This window comes from Streptopelia decaocto, assembly GCF_964273445.1.
Source record: "Streptopelia decaocto genome assembly, chromosome: 5".
Classification (NCBI taxonomy): Eukaryota; Metazoa; Chordata; class Aves; order Columbiformes; family Columbidae; genus Streptopelia; species Streptopelia decaocto.
The window spans coordinates 22,330,314-22,351,386 of NC_138659.1; the positions used below are offsets into that span (position 1 = coordinate 22,330,314).

The following is a 21,073-nucleotide window of genomic DNA, read 5'->3' on the forward strand; positions in this document are numbered from 1 at the left end:
TGACAATGCAAATACATCTGTGGTAACAAAAAACCATCTGCCCTTAAAGTGGGTTCCCACTGTAGCTCTCGGTCCTACTTCAGAAACTTAAAGAATACTCACGAAGAAAATAACGTTTTTAATATAGGCGCTGAATGATCATCAGGAAGACTTCCAGATTTAAAATGAGGGCTGAACTGGATCAAATGATTGCGGAGTACACCAACAGCCTCTTGTGCCTTTGGGTCAAGGCTAACTCTGTAAATACAAATGCATAACTTGTAGAAATATAGCACTTAGAATAACTAGTCCCAAGTCTCAAACCAGAGAACCCTATCATTCTATTTTAACTAACACAACCATTTGAAAATTATAATAACGTACCTGAACACTATTATACTTCCTGGTGTTAATCTTTCGAATTCTATTTCTTGAACAAATTCATTTGGGCCTTTTATGGCAGTTCCTGCTTGCTTTATAATTTTACTGTCTTTAATCTGAGAAAAGAAAACACATTTGCAACTGAAATTCACTGTCTTTTTTCTAATATAAAATATCACGAATTACAAAATATTACATCAGAACATGGGTGAAGGAGGCTAATTACCTGGATATGCTCTCTGAGTTCCACTGTGAAATTAGGTAATCCATTTATAAAATGTTCATCTTTTTTGTAAGGACTAGCAGTTCTCTCAATAGTCCTAGCCTCAAGTACTACTTCTTCTATTTTTCCTAAGAAAAGTTAAATCATGTTGTAGCTGTTAATATACTTTAAATGAAAAGTGATTCTTTTGAAAACATGAAGCAAAACCTAGAACTAAAAGCCTAAATATTCAAGATACAAGTCTCTGTTGTACAGTTAAAGAACATCTAGAAGTGACAAAAACATGTGGGGAAGTGTTTTAAAATATCCTATAAACATTTCTTATCAGTTCATTTGCTGTATTGTATTTAAAACTGCAATTTTATTATTTTTTAATAAATTAACCATAAAATCAGTCAACAATTAGTGAATTACAACCTGTCTTTTACTCATCACCAGCACTGCTGGTTTCCTTGTTATCTTTTTGGAGACTGTATTAGATTGGCTTCCAAACTGCGGCTACGGATGGTTTATCTTCTAAGTGTGACAACTTATTAATGTTCAAATATTTTCTCTATCCTTTCAGTAATCTGCAAACTAAGGTATACAAGTCTTGCAGCCACTTGTGAACATCTTCACATATAACATGACTGACTTTAAAACAGGCACACACATGCACTGACAGAACTGAGTATGCCTAAAAAGCCAGTCTGGAAAGCTTCTCTTCAGAAATACATCCAGGTACTGTGTAGAAGTCATTATACTTTATTATTAAGCATAGTAAATACTTTGGATATTTGTTTAATAGTATGTATGTGTTACCTATATGTTATGTTTACATTACCTTACACAAAGTTGTTTCTCATTAAGATGTATTTTAAGCCCACAAAATAAGTCATATATAAGAACACACTGACAAATACAATGAGATTTTAGCCTTTTTTCCCCAGTATAGCACTTAATAAATAGTAATACCCCCAAACAATTAATCATCTTGCTGTCAACTATTTCTTACCAGGTCACAAACAAGGCAGTAAACAAAACCACAATCTAATGGGGAGCCTACAGCAGGAAGTATACTCAAGATGTATGTCTTTGAAAACGCTAAGCAAGATACATTTGCTATTGTTACTTCTGGTGCGTGCGTCTTAGTACAAATAATATGAGAGTTTTCAGTATATAACGCTTCTTTTGATTTTATGTGTTTTACGTTAAAACATACAGAATTAGAATAACTTGAGTTTTTTTGTACACCTGCCATCTCTTGAAGAGAAATCTGATTACCTGGGATACACATTTCAGGTACTTCTTTACTGTAGAAGGAAGTTTTAGGATCCCTGAAGGCAGTTCGACTTACAGCCACAACAGACTGGTGTGTGTTAGGGCAATGTCTTGTCACTGCCACTATATCTTCATCAACTTGATCTACGTACACCTAGAAAAGACACACCATTGCAACTGTGCTCACTCAGAACATAAATATGGAGAAATTGCAGTGTTACCCTCACTTCTTGCCTGATTAAAGCCTTTAGCCCCCAGCTCCTGATGCAGCCTGTTTATGGCCAGCCTTCCTGAAAGAATTCCTGTTTGGAAATTTACTTCACCAGAAGCCAGGTGTCCTGCTGGATTCCACTTTGCGTAAAACCTCTCTTCAGATACTACAGAGATCTGTAAAGAAATTAAGATTTAAGCAAATATGAGCTACTCCGCAAAAGAAAACCAGCTGGAGGTCTCAACTATATAATCAATTCAAATTTCATATGAACTTGGATAATCTGAAGTAATGCCAGCCAGTAAACTGCTTGAGATTTCAAATAAACAGTTAAAATCTATGTCCTAGGACAAAGTTTACATTTTAAAAATTAACTTGGGAGTTAAACTGTAGATACATACCTGGTGTGGCACTAGTTCGTCATAGCCTTTGGTGCTTCCTGTAGCACAGCATGCCATGGAAACAATCATTGCACTAGGAAGAGCATCATATGCTGATCGGTGCTACATTTAAAAATAAATAGGCAATAAACAGTGAAACAAAGATACAATTCATCCCTCCCCATTCAGCATACAGAACATATACTCAGTTTAACAGAGGAATTGCTATTCACATGATCATAATTTTCTCAATCACAAAAGAATTATTGAAAAATACACTACAAATGCACTAACAAAAGCAACCTCAGAGAAACCCTCAAAAATAAGCACTCCAATTCCCACCATTCTCTATCACTCGTTCCTGTAAAACAGGAGCTTAGGAGAACAGGTTAACAAGCAGAGACAGAACCACTTATAGTAGCTGGAATGAAAGAATCAATACAGCTTTAAGTAGCTTTACGTACTTTTTCCCTTGAAAGACAGAAGCTTGAACGTCAGAGGGAGTAGTTATAAAATTTTTTTCTGTGCATGAAAACTTGAAGATCTGAAATATGCTCTTCCTAAATATCACTCAGGAAGAACATCCAGATTGCACCAAGCCCTCCCATGGTTCAGAAATATCAATTCAGAAAACATTCAATGTAAACTTTGTTTTTTTTTGTTTAGGTGCTCACCTGAATTGGACATTCATTATCATGCGTAATATCCATAAACAGTGCATGAGCAATAGCTGGCATCAAAGGCCTCAAACGTGGCTGAACAAAAGAGCCAACAGGTTCACCTCCAAAACGATAAACTAACCTTCCCTCTTCATGGCTATTATAAGCAGTCATTGCCTCTAAAGAACAAAATACGTAAGTGTTTGCATAAGAATAACTACCATAGAGTACAGCATGCACAAAGATGTTAATGCAGCATTTGACAGTTGTTACTTTGCTCACTCACAAAAAAAAAAAAACAAAACCAAAAAACAATCACATAACTATATTCTCCAATGTGGATCCATAACCTTGGAGTATTCCATTTACTATAATATATTAAGGTATAAAAAGCTAAGGGAGGAAAAAAAAAAAGGAGAAGAAAAGCAGAGATCTAAAACTGTTTCTCGTAGGCTTTAAGAAACGTGACATAACTCAGACATGATGCATCACCTGCATAGTAGAACTGTGCTATAACTTTTTTCTCTCACTAGAATAAGAGTGAAATATTTAACCTGTAAACTAATGCAGGATGTCTCCTCTTATCTTACAGCTAGTACTGTATTTTTTGCTGAATATCAAAAAGTTGTAATACAAAACCTGTACTTCCCATTACACGGTGTATGAAATTAAGAGTGCATAATCCAGAAGAAACCTTTGGCTTGGAAAAAGCATGTCATCTATAATCTCTCTTTGGAAAGAGACCACACACGCAGCAAGCCTACCTCTTATTAAGGAGGTAATGCCCAGCCTATTCACAAAGATATTGTCCAGCTCCTCATTTCCCGTGAACAGTTCAGCCACTACATACAAATCGGCTCGCAATTTTCTAGCTGTGTCCAGCATGTACTGCAAAAAGCACAGCCAAAAAAGCCACAAAAAGGGGAAAGGCAGATATAAAAAAGGACAAGTTTCAAAGCTAGGCAAGGATTGGACAATAGGAAAATGCCATGCAGCAAGGACAAACAGAAAGCCAAAAGTAAGGAACAAAAAAGTTGTTACACAGAAGAGGACACACAAGCATAAGGAAAATCAAGAATCAGCACAGAACACAGGAGAAGTTAAACAGAAAACAAAGAAGAGATAATAGCATAAGCAAAGAACACAAATACGTAAGAAAAACAAAAAAAAAGCATAACAATGTTAGTTTCACATTAAAAACTCCAAACCACACACGACAATCCTACATAATTTTCAATTGCTTATTGTACCTCTAATCAGGCTCGTAATTCCCAGTCGGTTGACAAAAACATTGTCAATGTACTCACTGCCCGTGAAGAGTTCAGCTATCACATAAAGATTAGGTCTGACTGATCTGGCTGTTGCTAGCATCTCCTACAGATCATAATACATTTTTAATACAAGAAATCCATTGTCAGCTTTGTATATGCAATCATTAACATGTCTTAATCAAACATAAATGAGTTATTCATATATGCAGTTCATTAAAAAAATATCCATAACAGGTAAGATTCATAAAACCATCTTCATATTTTACAGAGATTATGTAAGGACTGAGAAATTCTCTGAAGACTTTAAGCTAATTACAACTTTGTTTTCAAACAAAATTGCAACTCAAAATGCAAGAACAAAGGTTGAATAAAAGAGATACCTCTTAAGGCAAGAAATCTGAGTAGGACTTCAGATTAAGCCTTTGAAGTTACTATTCCAAAAACAGTAGCAGTAAATAAAAAGACAGTAAAAGTTTTGAACTGGCTGCATTTAAGAGCCACTTTTTGTGGGCAAATCAACATGTTTTAGAGAGCTCTCCATAGATTCAGGTAAGCTCTGTAACCAAACTGAAACTAAGCACTAATGAGTTGCACTACTTGAATCTATTAAAAGCTAAATTTCTGGATGTAGTCAGCTCCATGGTAAACAATAAGCACTATTTCAGCTAAATTGGAGAAATAAAAGATACAATGGCTACACCACTCTAACTGAAACCCTATCTAAACATCACCAGTCAACACTTGGCTTATGCTAAGAGGAAGATTCATTCACACCTGAACTCTGCCATGTAGATCCTGCAGATTTTGTCACAACAATGTAAGAACTTATTTCACAGACAGAACCTGCTTTATAGCAAACATGATTAATTTTGCGTACCTCAGCTACATGAATTGGTGTTGAGTGGCAGTTGTCAAGACGAACACCATGGAAATATTTGGCAGTGATTTCAGTGTATTTCTTCATATGTGCCCAGAGGTATGGGCAGTCTTCAGGTTTATTACCATAACGCAGTTTCACACTGTCTCCCCAACAAATAAGCTCTCTTCTCAAGTAAACATTTGAACCTGTAAGAGAAATTCACTATAGTGTGTATATATATATATATACACATATATATATATATAGTATAGACCATGCACCAAAGTTAATAAGTGGTATTTCATCTTTTACTGCTGAAGAGCAAAAAGCCACTGTGACGAAGAGTAAAAACTGTAACAATAACCACATCAACTCAATCTATATGCCTTACGCTTATGTATAATTTCAAACTACTTCAAGGGAATATTTAACTTCTACAGTGATACCGAAATAATTCTTCAGATTGAAATAAAATTCCTTTTAATTCTTGAAAGTAGTATAAAAACTGTACTTGAGAAAAAGAAAAAAAAAACAGCAGCAAACAAAGGAACAAAATCAGCAGTCTCATTGTTTATCCTGGCCAAACTTAAAAAAGCATCTCACTGTGTTACCATTAATAAACTGCCACAGCTGCAATTTAAAATTTTATGTTCTGTTACCAGCCGACTGCAATGCTGTAAGGCAAGTTTCCAAAGTACCCATGCAGACAGGCCGCTTAATGGACAAAGTCTCTAAATAATTTTGTGTGTATGAAAATATTTATCCTCTATCTAATCTAGTTTTATATGCTATTTTTCGCCTTCTTTTTGATGCAATCGATAAAAAAAAGTTTAAATCTGAGTTTACCTGTAATACACTTACTGCACATAATATACTGAAGGAGATTTAACTGCGACAATCAGTAACATCTAAAAAGTTACTTCTGTCCTATATATATCACATATTTGGCAATGGTAGTAATATAATTTAAAAACCAACCAACCTCACCAAGCCCCCATGTTATTTGCAGTGTAGTGTTCAGGCACAACCATGGAATTGTGAATCATCAGACCCCACATAAGAGAAATACCTTTATCTTCAGCCATCAACCTTTTGAAGGTCTATTTATATTTCTGTTATGTAAACCTGATCAAAGCATAAACAGGCTCAGCATCACTCAGGACAGGCAATACAGAGCTACTCCATTGCTATCTGCTACTCCTAGACCAGCTATAATGATGCATCACCACAGTTATTTCAGTGGTTGAACCTTGAATTAGATCAGGAAACTGGTTCAGCCGAAAAGTAATCCTGCCTTAGCAAAGAGATTATTTTTCAGCCAGACTAATTTCCTAAGCTCACATTATGGACACTGAACTGATTTGGCCTACAAAATGAAAGACGTACAAGAGTGAGCAGCTAGTAAGCAAAGAGCAGGGATTTTAAGTCACCACTACTTCCAAAAACATTCACTTAAGCAGAGCCTAACTTTTATCTTTGCTAATGACAACATAGCTACATTGACAGAAAAATTGGCTTTGGATATACGCCATGATTTTTTTATGGGCCATTTACAGAACTGGCTGCATTTGTTTTGCAATTTATGTATTTGTGCCTTTATGTTTCACATTTTCACACTGTATTGTCAGCTACGATAACGTGTGGTATAAAACAAAGGTATAACACAAACATAAAGCACTCAAAAAGCTGTAGACAAATTAAGAGAGAAAACTCAGTAATGGAAGTTAAGTATGCTAACTGAAGCCAGTGACTGAAGGAAAAAATACAACAGTCTGCTGAGAAGAAATGGCAATTAGCTGAAAGGCAAATAAACAAAAACACCCTTGAAATATCTATTCTCTTCATCCGTGTGAAAGAGGAAAAAAAAAAAAAAAAAGTAAACAAATAGCAGCAAAAGGGCTGTAGACTGTTTTGGAGAAATCAGGTGTTTGCTAACTCCCAGTCACTCTGGAGCATCAATCAGGTTAGCGTCTAAATGAGATGCAACAAACTCTAAAATATACTTTTTAAATTAAAACGGAACTGGCCTTTGTTTGATTCAGTTTACAAAGTGAATAACTACTCTGAAAACAAGAGTTGTCAACCTTGCTTTTTTTTGGATATCAGCAGAGTTTGAATACAATATTTTAGTGAATGGTGAATTCATACGCTATCTTACTTTCACAAGTAATCTGCATACTTAGCTTGGATTAATTGCATGATCTCTTGACTGCCACTGGACCTCTCAAGGATCCAGTTTTTGCTCACTAATACATAAAATACTGTCCACCTTTTATTGCATTAGTTTTCTGCCACATTGTCATTGTCTTATGGAAATGCCACTGAGCAGTGGTATTGGAACAAAGCACAAAGTAAGCAAAGAGAATGACAGAAGTGAGGAAGCAGGATGCCCCCATTTCAGTGGCAGAAAGCTGATAATTTGCCTATCAAATCTTGCAAAACTAACTCAACTCCCAATTCTTACAGTTGTTCTGTATGCTGAAGGGCAGATAAAAGTGCTATGAACTGACTGTCTGCTGTTCTGCAGCTTCACAGAAATACAACTGGAAAAAAGACAGATTAAGTAAAATCTTTTTTGCTTTGGCTAGAATATCAAAAGGTTTATAAAATGATTCAAAGTTATTTTACAAACCTGGTTCTGCAAAATTTCTAAGAGGATCATCTCCCATAACCCAGCCATTATGAGCCATAAAATAACAGGCTTTATCTGGTTGATGTATCATAGTTTCTTCTTCCTGAACAGTCAGCTCTTTGAATGGGTAAGTAAAATACCTATGGAATAGACAAGCTATTAAAAAATGAAACAAAACAAACACATAATGTAACCTAAGCTGAAAATATCTGTCTTTGAAATTAAAATATCTGCTATGAAGTGACTTGTAGATAAAACAGCAATTAAAAAAAAGCAGCTGCTAGACTAGAAATGATGGGGAGTTTTCTACTTTATAGCATGCCTCGAAGGAGGAAGGACAGGTGTTGCCACTATTATCTTGGTGTCAGCTGGTAGTGTAAGATTAGAGTCCCAGCTCTTCAAATACATGAATGGCATCAAGTACATCAAACTTGAAAGGCACAAGCTTCCCTAGTTCCACCTCTCTTCCACCTACAAGAGCAATTTGCACTATGTAAGGCTTCCATGTGCTCTGAGCATTGTTTCATGCACTCCGGTCACATTTGTTTACTAAACAGTTATTGTTGTTTAAAAAAGATAATCAATGCATTGAGTGGCATTTGTACCCGAGAAAGAAACCACAGGCCTGTACAAATAAATGTATATTTTAACAAACTTTGGACTCACTTTACCTGGATAGGTTGTAATACTTTCAAAAAAAAGCCACAACCCAAACAGACAACAAGCAAAATTCAACAACAATACCTGGTAACTAAAGGATGTTTTCTACTGATAGGACCCTTCTTAGGACCATGACCAGCCAGTCGTTCATAAACCACAGTCCCCACAAGACAATTGACAGCCTAGAAATAATTAAACCATGCATTATCATAATGCCTTCATTTGTTTGCAATTTAAAAAAATTCAGCATTAAGACACAGAAATTATAAGACCTGCTCTTGATGGTGATTTGTTTGTCTGTACTGTTCAGCATTCAGTTCCTCAACCCTCTTGCGAAACCAGTTACAACATTCTTCTATTGCAGCTGGGCCATTACTTAGCAGGAGGACATTAAAAGCAGAGAACAATTAGAATAATTTATTTTTGAAACATGCAATATACCTAACTAAAAGAAATGAAAAATCAAACTTTTCCCATCTCTGAAAATAATTTCATTTATTTGGTTTTGCAAATTTAACTTCGTGATTTTAATTTGTAATCAATAGTACAATACCTGTGTGGTATGAATGTTGCCAATGCTATATTCATATCTACAGTACAACCAAGTCGTCTGTAATCAGGGTCCTGAACTATTTGAAGATGCTGATTTGGATCGGATTTAGTGCTCATTTTACCTAAGAAGAAGATAGAAAAGAGTATTCATAAAGTAAAAACAGGAATAACATTTAAAACATACACAACTTTTATGCTTCTAGCATAAGCAGCATATGGGTAGATAAAAGCTTTGAAGGGGTGCAAAATCTTCAAAGGCTTTACTAGCCCTCAAAGCATTCTTGTATGCTTAAATCATCATGGGAGATTTCTCACATAGCAAAAAATTGGATTATTTGGTTTTGCAGATCACTGTTAAGTGTACCTATAAGTTTCTTGAACTATAAATATATAATCCACATGCCTTGGCAACATACCCTTTCTTTACCTTGAGTTAGAAGGGCTTTAAATTGCTGCACAGCTTTGTTAACATCCACTTGGAAAAATTCCCATAGTTTAATTTTTGGATATATATCTTCCCAAATTATTTTACGGATGCACTGTAAAAAAAAAAATTATGTTAGATAATAACGTTGATGATTAATATAATTATGAAAACCTAAGTGCTTGTATTGGTTGTTCAGAAAAAAACCAAAATTTCAGGAGTAAAGTGTTATTTAATTAAATATATCTGCAAAGTATACATCATTTTTTGTGCGCTTCCACACCCTTAGAAATATTAAAGGTTTATTCAGCTATTTATAGCATGCATTAGTTTATACTTAGTTCTCATTCACTTACATTCAGGTGATTATCGTTTTCAATCAAGGGAGGGACCCCTTTGGCAATACACTTTCCATCAGCCACCATACAGGTCAGGTGCCACAGAGCTCTATCCAAGACCCACGCTGGCTTCAGGTGAGGAGAATTCACAAGGTTATAGCCACACTCCGGATGCATCCTGAGCCATTCACTGTTAGTGGCTTATTTGAGAAAGGGCATGGGAGGGGGGAAAAAAAGTAAGTACATAAGCTGAACACTCAGCTGTTTTGTACAAACATCTTAACACCAAGAATTTAAGGTACTATGTTATGTATAGCTAGTTCACATTTCGACTAAAGTTTTCCATACCAATAGAAAATCATGTCTTATGCAGAGGTGTACATCACTGATAGCCATTTGTTTTGCAACAAATAAAGTTGCAGAGAAACTTTTTGTTAGTTACATAAAAAAATGCAATAGTATGACCAGTTATAAGACACTAAATAAAACAAACAAAAAACCACAATGTACTTTTGTTGCAGGAAATACATCAAATAATGGACATTAAATGTTTTGTGTGTTGAAGGCCAAACATACATCTCAAAGCAACCTTTATAAAAAAAATAAACAGCTTAGGCTATCTTATTCTTCAACTCTATCAGATGCTAAGAATGTACAGCCAGAGAGCATGACTGCACACACACATAGACAAAAAATAATTAATGAAAAATGTAGTTAAATGGGTTTTAAGAAAGAATTAGTGGTGACACTGTTGTGTACATAACCAGAAGTGGTATCAGGGAGGCTCGCACAGGAAGATGAGTGCACTGCCTGGTGTGGGCAAATGGAACACTAGTTCACATCCAACACTGGCTCTAGTTTCTTAACTTTCCCTGTAGTATCAACAAGTACCAGAAGATATGCTGAACATTAAGAATAAACTCAAAGACGGTAAGGAACCTTCACCAGAAAATGAGTGTGATATTCTAATATAGACAATAGTGTGACTGCAGCAGTACAAGTAAACATATACATAGAAAGAATTTTTATTTTGGAAGTATGACAATGAAGAAAAAAAAAAATCCTCAAAAGTTAATTTCCATTTTTTGGAACTGTCCTAAACATTGTTTAACAGAAAATAGTCTTCATATATTCTTTTGAATGAATCTCAGCAATTGAAAAACTAAATGTTAAAAAAATAATGGCATGTATAAGAACAAGAAAAAATGTACTGAGGTTTTACAAGGTTCTTTAGAAACAGAACATATCTTATTATTCCAAACAGTGAAAAATATAAGTAGTACTTCACACAAGCAAAAAAAAACAAAAAACCAAATGATTATATTTGAAACATGAACAAAGAGCCATTAGTGTGTCCAAAATTAAAGCAGGACAATTAACACCTAAACCCCAAGTTTGTTTAGTTCAAAGAAATTCAAACAAAAACATCAAATGGAAAGAAATGAGTGTACTCTCTCAATCTGTAGTACGAACAGCTCTTCTGAACACCCTCTTACATTACATCTCAAGACCATCATTAACATGGCAAAATTCCATGTTTATAAGGTCAAACCATTTGTGGAAATTAATATCTTCATGGTATAAATGCCACCTACAACTAAAACCGCCATACTTATTTTGAAGTTACATAAAGCAATAAGCAGCTCAGACTGTTAAAGGCTGTTCTAGGCCAGCTAGATCCCCCTTCTCCCTTTTTAAAAATATATATACTACCTCTACTACTCCATTCATCTAGCAAGACCCATGATTTTCTATAAAGGACTTTCATGAGTAAATACAAGGAATTCTAAAGAGTCAATATATTATTTAAATCTAAGATGTTATCATGGAAAAAAAAAAAAAAAAAAGTCAACAGGCCTTCCCCTAATTCTGGTATGGAACAGAATGATGTTTTCTGATCAGAAGATAAGCTCCAATGATTCACAATATAACACACACACACAAAAATCTAATTCTGCCAAAAAAAAAAAAAAAAAAAAAGACTGAAATATCACTTGTGATTACATCTGTTACAGCTAGGGAGAAAATACAGGAAAGTATAAAAACATGGAAATATTATGATGAGGAGTGACAGAAAGCAATTTCTAAAATTTATTACATTCTCATTTAAAAGAATAATTTCACATTTTTCAAAGCACTAATTCATAGTTCTATAATTTAAACAGAAACTTGATATTAATATTATGATGCTCACTGCCCAGGACGTTTTTTTTCCCCTCTCCCCTTTATGAAGCTGAGAAAGGGTGGTGTTTGATGCGATTAGTCAAGTGCTTAGAAATGAGAGTTACTCAAGTGTTAAGTTGCAATTAGACAACAGTAGCCTTTTCTGAAAGATAAGGTAGATACAATTTATTTCTGTTCATTTTATTACTTTATATGATTTATTACAGCCACTGAAAGCTCAGAAAATAATAAAAACCCCTCAACTCTCCTATTTCTGTCTCCTGGTAAAAAGCAAATGCCAGCCAATACAGCATTTTTGGTTTTATAGCTGCACAAAGATGTTAACATCAAAACCTGATTCCCACCGTTCTCTACTATGCAAGTGGTCTGTTCTCCAGCCCGGTGTGAAAACCAAACACCTCCACTTGCCCATTTATTGCTGCACGCAAGCTGGCTGACTGTACCCAGGAACAGAGGGGAAGCATTGCCAGTTCTGTACAGTCGTCACAGCCAGAAAGCAGAAACTACCAACAGATACAACCACCATAAACTGAGGGGTCACGGGCTGTACAGTTCCCGGCATTAGAGGATTTACTGTGAGACACCTTAAGCTTTTAATGCAAACACACTGCAGAATTAATAACTATGTGCAAGTATCCATAATCTACTCACAACTGACTACACATTTTGTGTCTTTTATATTCAAATACTTCTATGAAACATGTTTTACAACTAAATCATTCTAATGTGCAGGAATTAACTAATTTAACTACTAGGAATTACTGTTCAATTAACATACAAAAAAAGAGGTAAATTGCCATCTAATCAAGATCCAGACAAAACTCCCCCTGAAAACTATTTGCCTATTTTCTTATTTCAAAAGCCCCCAAAAAAGCTCCACAGGCATATACAACTTTATTGTTTACTCAGATGTTTATCAATGTATCTTTCTGCTTATGCTATATTTGGTATTTAACAAAGTTTGGTGTCAGCTGTAAATCAAGAGTCTTGGTTATAAACCTAAAAGTGTTAGAGAAGTTCCAGGGCGGAAAGAGGAGGAATAGAGTTTGAAAGCAGGAAACAAAGCCGTCAAGGATACATTGCATAATGACACAAGTCAGTACCACGGCCATTTGAATATTTCTGTCCTGTTAAGAGACACTTCTAAACAGCCTTTCACCACAGTAAAAATGTTTAGTCATCCATCCCAGTAAAGATTACTTTGAACTCTGAATGTAAACTGAAAAAGTCCTTCTACAAATGTAGCTAATTAATGTGACATTTTCCTTCTCAAATATATTTTGGAGTCTAATAATTAGACTTTGGTATTTCCGTCCATAAAAACATCCTCCTTGGTAGCACACAAATATACACAGTAAAAAGATAACAGGATCTCAAGCACGTATGAGAGAAACTGAACACCCAGTTGGTAAAGTGCAAGAAATTTTTTGTCCAAAATTGGGAGAATGTTTAAAAGCCCAATTCCCTCAGACACGCAGCCAATAACTATACTTAGTAACTTTGCAACAAACAGACAGGACAAACAACAGGGCCCACACTGCATTGCAGACTGATTGGACAGGAATGTTTGGCAGCAGTCAACACCAAAGAACTAAAGCAAATAAAGCTTGAAACTCACAGATATCTGTGGTTAGGGTTTCTCAAAGGACTGTAACATCAAGATAATCATGTGTTGTATTCTCTGCTACAAGAATGCTAATTATTCTGATCATTAGGATTACAGCACAAGATGAAAACTGCACTGTAAACATAATCAAAGTAAACTCATCCCCCAAATAATCAGCAAAATTATGAATGATGAAGTACTATGATTTACATTTCATCAGATCATACTGAAGAAAAGCCACTGTCCCTCAAGCAATTAAGTAAAGCCTTCAATGCGTTGGCATTTTCTATGCTTAAAAAAAAAAAACCAAACAACCCACCCCAAACACAAAGCTATCTTTTTTCTTCTCCTTTCCCCAAAGACCGAGCTGTAACATTTCCTTCATTGCTTAATCCTACCCTCTTGTCCCTATTCTTTTTGTTGCCCAAATTAGAGCACTTTTAAGCAGCTACAGGAGTAACACCCTGTTTAACAATAAAATTCTCAGTTTATGTCCACCAAATGATTCATAATGCATATCCCATTCACTTATGTGGGAGCTGCACACTGCAGATCATAAAAATAAGCATATTATAAAAAAATAGACACATGCACAGTTCATTAATTCTAAGACTGGCTCTATTCACTCAGTAATAATACCAAATTCTTTTACATCTGTTATGGAAACACATCAGTTATAATTGTAAAGAGCTGTCCAAGATTTGAGAAATTCAAAGGCAAAGACAACTAAGTTGCTTAAAGCAGCTACTAAAAGATGGGTTCAAGAGGGAAAAGTTAAGGGAAATAATTAAATATAATCATGGGACCAATCTGGTAATTAATACACACAAAAATCATACCAGTATGATTGTAGACAACATCTGTGATACAAAGCATATTCCATTCATTTTTCATTTTTTCCACAAGCGCTCCTATATCACTCCAAGTGCACTTTTTATCACGGCTTGAAAATTCCGGATTTACTTCTAACTGATCAGCCAACGAATAACACGATCGAGACAGTCCAAGCTTCTGCAGTGGTGTAAAATGAATCATGTTGTAACCTAGGTAATAAGAAGCCATTTATTTAGTACTTAAAGCTAGTGTTTGAAATAACCAGTGTAAATTAATCTGAATTTCCCCCTTGAAATTCTACATAACACAAGCTTTAGGAAAAAAAAAATAAATAAATATATATATATATATATATATATATATATATATATAAAAATCACACTACACTGTCAGTTCTACAAACGTCCAAGTCTATCTGAAGTCAAAGCCATAGAACAGAAGTGGTTTCCTGTATTAGGAAATCCCTGTATTTTTGCACCTCTGCAAATATTTTAATAGTTTGACTAACTTAATCTGTTCACTAAATTTAATCTAGTGGAAGATATTTAGTTTACAAACTGAAGAACAAATGAGCTGTTTACACTGAAGCTCTTTAGTGTAACTTTGTTTTTTGATGATAAGGCAAAAACGTACATCCCTTTTTATGTGTGTTGGCATTACCTGTTTCTTTTGCAACTTTAAGCCTGTCTTCCCATTCATGAAACGGTCCCAGACACTTAGCAAGGAATGTCTGGAGTGTAACACAATCCAAAGGTAACACATGATTATCGGCTCCAACACGCAAAATAGGATCCACAACTATGTAACCTCCACCACTTTTTTCATTCCTAGGAAAAAATAATTTTCATTGGTATAGTAAACACCCAATGTACCATTCAGTTTCAGAAAGAGAATCGAACAAACACACCTCTTTCAAGAACACAGTAGCCCAGTACAGCAGTTGGGGGGAGGTGGGGAACAGGACAGCAGGACACCTGAAGAAATTAGGAGACTCTGAAGAGATGCTCACCTCTTAGGCATCATCTCTACCAGACTTACAAGAATATAACTGGGATACAGAGCTTTAAATGCTCTGCAAAAGTGAGATACTTTTGTTATTTTCTGAGACAGAGTACTGGTTCCTCTTAGGATATGGAAAGCAAGAAAGCAAGCATGACTCCCCATCTTTTATACAAACACCTCCATTTGGAGCACCCTCCTCCAGAAGAGACCTGAGCTAAGTGCCCTTTAAAGCCTAAGGGAATTTAACCACAGATCTTCCTGAAACTCGGAATACCACACTACAGTCAATCCAGGTACTGGCACTCACTTCTTGCACTTCTGTTGAAGCAAAGGAGGAAGTAAAAAATGTGAAGTAAAGAATGACAGAACTTCTGTGCTAGAAAGACAGAAAGCAATCTCCAAAGTTGATGAAGAAAGTAGAAATTAATCATTCAGATACTCAGGATGCTGATGACTTCAACTTGTAAAAATGGCTTGCCTTTCCAGCATTCACAGAAAACTGACCAACTTTGTCCTGGATATTCTCCAGAATATTTTTTGCATCAGAAAGTATTAAACAACCATCACAGCTACTGTCTTTCATTAGCAGGTTCAGATAGGCCCCACGGTAACAATTTGAAAAAATGCCTGGAAAAAGTGTGTTTATTCTTCACAGTGATTTCTTCGGGTTAAAATGTAAACCAAGGGACAGACTGCACTTGGCTGCAAGTATAGAATTTCACTTACCCAAGACTGAAATAGTACTGGTATGATCCAGAAATCTGGAGATCCAGCTTGCAGTATTTATCAGAGTCATCTTCTTTTCCTGTGGGATTGTGCCATGACAGCGTCCTGAACTTGTGGCGATCAAATACTTCTCCAGAAGCTGGATAATTTGTGTACACAGTAACGGGTTTGCCTTGAAGAGTTGGGCCCAAGCGGAACTGTAGCTCGAAACCTCAAGGAAGAAAGATAAAATCACGTTATCAGAAGAACTAGATATTTCTATTCTGTAATTACAAACCATATTTTGATATTGTGTTAAGAAGAAAGTGCATCAACATATCCACCAAGAGTTTGAGCAGAATGGTGTATTTCTATGGCATCATCTCTCCCTACTTTACTAACATTTTTCTTTGCACACTTTACATATAGTTTTCCTTTACTTACGTGGTACTATTCAACTCCTTTCCAATTTGTTCCTCTTTGCTATATAAGAGTCTTTAAATAAAACACAGCAAAGCACCAGGATCATCACACTACATACAATTTTATGCAGATTTTGGATTATGTACTATTAAAGTATTTAGGTTTACCAAGTGTATATATTAAACAGACCCATGAAAAATCTGGAAAATACAGAAATACATTTCAAAACAGGAAATATTTCAAATCCCTTCATTCTCCATTGAGAGTTCACTAAACAATGCTACATTCCTTACGCTTTTAACTGTAAAATGAAATGTACTTGTGTGTAATCTACAATGAACAAACAAATTGTTAAACTTTCAGAAAGCTCAACAAACCAAAGGAGTTTTGTATATGTGCTGCAGGTCGCATGCACATAGAAAGAACAGCATTTAGGCTTAAGATACCCATGATAATGAGAACAAAATTAAGTTGAAATATTAGGACCTGAAACCATACTGAAGTCTGTTCAGCTGGATATGAAAAATTCAGTTTAGTCAACAGGTTTCAAAATAGGTTTCTACTTGCATATATGAGGGCCACCATCATGTGCATGGCTAATTACAGGGTCCTTTCAAGTGACCAAAACAGGTGTAAGTGTTTGCACAATAACTTTTACTAAATTACATGCCAGTCATGTAGTTATCTGTGGTGAGATGCCCGCTGGCCCTAGCAGTCCACAAAATTTGGAGTAAAAGAAACCTGAATATTTGTAAAAAGAGAAAACTATTAAAAAACAGATAATTAAAGTGTGAAAAAAAACTGAACAATGACAAGTTCCAGTATCTTAAGCTGAAAAAAAGCCACTTGCTTATTAAGTAGAATCATGGGGACTCTAATAGCAGAATTCAATATCTGAGTACATTTAAATGCAAGTCTCACCGAGCTCAGAGTTTGTCTTATTAATATAATCACCACTGCACCAAACACCACTATATAAAGCATTGCTTTTAGGGTATGGATGTCTGTCTGGTAAACTGAAGCTCATTTGACTGAAACCAAAACAAAAAAACAACACAACTTTTATCAAAAATCAACACTTTTGGAAGGTTAAGTACACTCTCCTCAGCAGCATCCTGACATTACAGGGATTACTAAAATTAGAGCACAGGGATATATGCCATTGATATCTTATTTCCTGTAACAGTTATACTGACAACAGGAATGCTGTGCTCAAAATTAGCTATGCCCTCTCAGAGACTGTTACCAACAGAGGCACTTTAAATGTTTGATAGCCACACATTTCTGTGTGACTCCTTCCAATAAAATGTACACAACTGGAAGGATAAGTTATAAAAGGAGGTTAGGGTCAACTCTGCACTTGTTCACTAGTGACATTTTCTTAGATTACATTGTCAGAAAAAATTGAAATCAATATAGTTGAAGATAATTCTTTTTCTCAAAAATCAAAACCTTGTTCCTCTACCAAAGTACTTTGATATTAGGTTCCTAGATCAGTAGCAAAAAGTAATAAGACCCGTGAAATTTCATGAGTAATAAAAATTGTTGTATCATTCAAAATGGTTTCTAAAGACAGTGGCTTTAGTTTTATGGCCTGAATTTGCTGAGCAGCATAATAGTGGACCAATTAGTAGTCTGGGTTTGTTGTCTTTTTTTTTTTTTTTGGCAAATAAACTGAAGAACACTTTCAAATAGAAATAATGTCAAACTCTCAAAAACATGCAGCCAGAATACTAACATAGCACAGCTACAAGAAATCTGACAGGCAAGATAAGCTTCAGGAGGAGCTAAAGATACCGTATTCTAAAACATTATCTCAGAGTTTTCAAAATGTTACTGATACATCTCAAAATAATAACATTAAAGATAGGGTGCTGCATAACACATTGCAGATAAATACTAGAGAGCTTGACTTATGAGGACAGGTTATAAAAGGAAAGGGCCTAAAAATCGCTTGGCACTTTGTTCCCATGCAGACTGATGGCTCCCAGCCCATCTGCCCTCCATTTCTCAAGGGTTTTATCTGTCAGACCAAACTGCAACTGGAGCCTATAGAGCTCTGCAGTCGAAGCAAGCATGTCAGAAGTTATTAAACACTGAAACAAGAAAAATAAATTAAAATAAACAAACAAACAAACGACCACCACGGCAGGCTGAGCTCCCTTTCCACCGCTAGCCGAAGAGGGTGGCAAGCTCCCGGACATTCCCTCTCAGCCGGCCCCGAGGGTTCCTCGCCGAGGAGCAGGAGGCCGAGGAGGCCGCCGCCCCGAACCCACCTTGTTCCAGCCTGAAGAGGGTCTTGTCCAGCTTCTCCATCTCGCCGAGGTGCAGCAGCCGCGTCTCCTTACCGCTCGGCATGGCTGCGGCCGCCGGCCCGGCGCTGCTCCCGCGCCAGGAGACTCACTTCGGGGAGGGAGAAGCGAGCCCTGCCGTGAGGAACAGACAAAAACCCACAGGTCAGCGGGGACACCCGCAGACGGCGGCCGCTCGGAACGCCTCAAGCCGCCGGTCTCGCTTACATGTTCCGCAGCCCCAGGGGAGAGAGACGAGGCGCTGCAGAGCGGGGACACGGGTTCGAGGCAGCTGTCAGGAGGCGCCCGGCCCTCCCCCGGCCGGGGACCGCCGCCGGCAGCACCCTGGAGCAGCACCCGGAGCAGCTCCCCGTCCCACAGCGCGACCCGGCCCGCAGCCAGAGCGGCGGAGGTGCCCCCGGCCCGAGCCGCCCCGGGGGGGGGGAGCCTGACACCTGTCACTCTCCCGCTCGCCCCGGCGCTGCCGGGAGTCACCGCCAGGCCCCTCAACACCGCCCTGCCTCTGCGGGGAGCGCTGCCCGTCTCAGCCGCCCCACCATACTCACAAGCGGGCCCGGAGAGCGGCGGAGGCGCAGCTGCCCGCGGACGGTGACAACTGCCGAGGCCGAGCGCAGCCGGGGCGGGGGCTGGAGCAGCCTGTCTGTCCTCGCCTGCTGCGGCAGCCCCGCGCTGGGCCGACCAGGCAGGCGGGCAGCCACGCACTCGCCAGCAGCCGCGAGCCACTCGGCGGCACCGCTCTTTAACTCCCCTTTTCTTGCTTTTATCTGAAACAAACTTTATTGGTTCCGCCGCGGCCGCGCACGGAGACGGGCGGCGTCTGCTCAGCTCCCGCGAGAGCGCAGGGCCCGCCCGGGCCAGGATGGGCCTGCCCCGCCCCGCCCCTGCCGGGCACGCCCCGCCCCGGGAAGCGCCCCCTGAGGGAGCTGTCGCCTCGGAAACCACCGCTGTCCCCGGCGCTGTAGCGGCGCTGAGCGAGCCCCGAGTCCGGGCCCCGGACACCCCGGCTTTCGGGGAGCGCAGGGCGGGGGTGTCTTATTTCCTGCCTTTGCTATAGAACCCACCAGCGCCTTTACACACGGCTTGTGCGTGCCGGCACGAGAGGCCGCCCCTGAGGGAACCAGGCACCTGGAACTAGAGCTCCGTGTGATTTACCGGCCATTCCGCTGAGGAAAACGGGACTAAGGGCTGCCTGGACAGCCCGGCTGAGGCCTGCGGGCCCAGCCGCTCTTGGCGCGATGGGGACGCCGCTCCGCGGGCACAGGGGCCAGCGGGGCACCCGGCGCCAGGCAGCGGCTCCTGCCCCATGGGCTGCGCTGCAGAACAAACATGATGCCAGCCGGGCTTAAGTGCTATATATAGTGCGTGGACAAGGCTACAAGCTCAGGGGACCTGTCTTTGACCAAGAGGCAAGGTGGCTTAAAACAAACAAACCCCAAACAAAACCCAAACACCACCCCCATTCATTTGAAGCACGCTGTCATCTGAATCGCTGTCACCAGACAGCCCTTACCATTGCTTTACACTGCAGAATGCCTGGGACAGTTGCTCCAGGCCTCTCACCCCTGAAATCATGAACTGCACCCCACTGTAAAGGTCAGCCTTCCAGCTCTGGAAGGTCACTCTATTTTTATGGCCTAGAACTACGTCAAAAAAAAAACAACCCTGTACTTCTCAATTTACAGTCACTATGTTATAATGTTTATTATTTTTGTTTATTTTCAAAGGTGGTATATTTTGTGGAACTGGGAGGAGTCTGCAAAACTATTTAGGCTTTATTTCCAGTCATTCCATACATAAGCTTATAACATTGTCTTACTGCAATGTGTTCATCCAATTCTGATAAACTCAAGGGCAGCGCAAAGGCCTTGATATTCATGGAAACATTTCCACCCATTTCAAACTGAGCTTGCAATCTTTCGGTAGCTATTTTTTTTTCCTTCCTCCTTCATCCTCTCCTCCCTCTGAACATTTTAATAAATCTGTTTGTTCCTCATTACACTTAGTGGTTTTTTGTATTGTTGAGAAATGTTTTTCTGTTGGTGTAAGTAAATATGTCAACTTTTATGCCCCCTGAAAATATCAGGATCCCTAGATAGACTGGCGAAAAATTCCTAGTAAAAGCCTCCTGTGTGTTTGTGCAGCTCACTAACATTAACTTCAGTGAGACTCATTCAGATG

At 38.2% G+C, this 21,073-nt stretch overlaps 1 protein-coding gene across 3 annotated transcripts in view; it reads right to left on the reverse strand.

Annotated features, from left to right (window-relative positions):
* Window positions 1–19,714, reverse strand: part of AGL (amylo-alpha-1,6-glucosidase and 4-alpha-glucanotransferase) — a 35,410-nt gene extending 15,696 nt beyond the window's left edge. The window contains exons 1-21 of one of the 3 annotated variants that reach the window (XM_082052914.1): window positions 19,441–19,714; window positions 18,860–19,009; window positions 16,182–16,392; window positions 15,114–15,280; window positions 14,459–14,662; window positions 9,848–10,029; window positions 9,495–9,606; window positions 9,069–9,189; window positions 8,788–8,890; window positions 8,600–8,697; window positions 7,856–7,995; window positions 5,242–5,429; window positions 4,344–4,467; window positions 3,858–4,046; window positions 3,109–3,272; window positions 2,456–2,557; window positions 2,078–2,230; window positions 1,847–1,997; window positions 587–711; window positions 364–476; window positions 103–237 (exon numbers count right to left, since the gene is read on the reverse strand). In XM_082052914.1, coding sequence (XP_081909040.1) covers window positions 103–237; window positions 364–476; window positions 587–711; window positions 1,847–1,997; window positions 2,078–2,230; window positions 2,456–2,557; window positions 3,109–3,272; window positions 3,858–4,046; window positions 4,344–4,467; window positions 5,242–5,429; window positions 7,856–7,995; window positions 8,600–8,697; window positions 8,788–8,890; window positions 9,069–9,189; window positions 9,495–9,606; window positions 9,848–10,029; window positions 14,459–14,662; window positions 15,114–15,280; window positions 16,182–16,392; window positions 18,860–18,941 — 2,864 coding nt within the window. In that variant the 5' untranslated portion in view covers window positions 18,942–19,009; window positions 19,441–19,714. Of the gene's footprint in view, window positions 1–102; window positions 238–363; window positions 477–586; window positions 712–1,846; window positions 1,998–2,077; window positions 2,231–2,455; window positions 2,558–3,108; window positions 3,273–3,857; window positions 4,047–4,343; window positions 4,468–5,241; window positions 5,430–7,855; window positions 7,996–8,599; window positions 8,698–8,787; window positions 8,891–9,068; window positions 9,190–9,494; window positions 9,607–9,847; window positions 10,030–14,458; window positions 14,663–15,113; window positions 15,281–16,181; window positions 16,393–18,859; window positions 19,010–19,102; window positions 19,280–19,440 lie in introns of those variants that run through there. The other 2 variants (XM_082052912.1, XM_082052913.1) reach the window with 2 other exon arrangements.
* Between the last annotated feature and the right edge of the window lie 1,359 nt (window positions 19,715–21,073).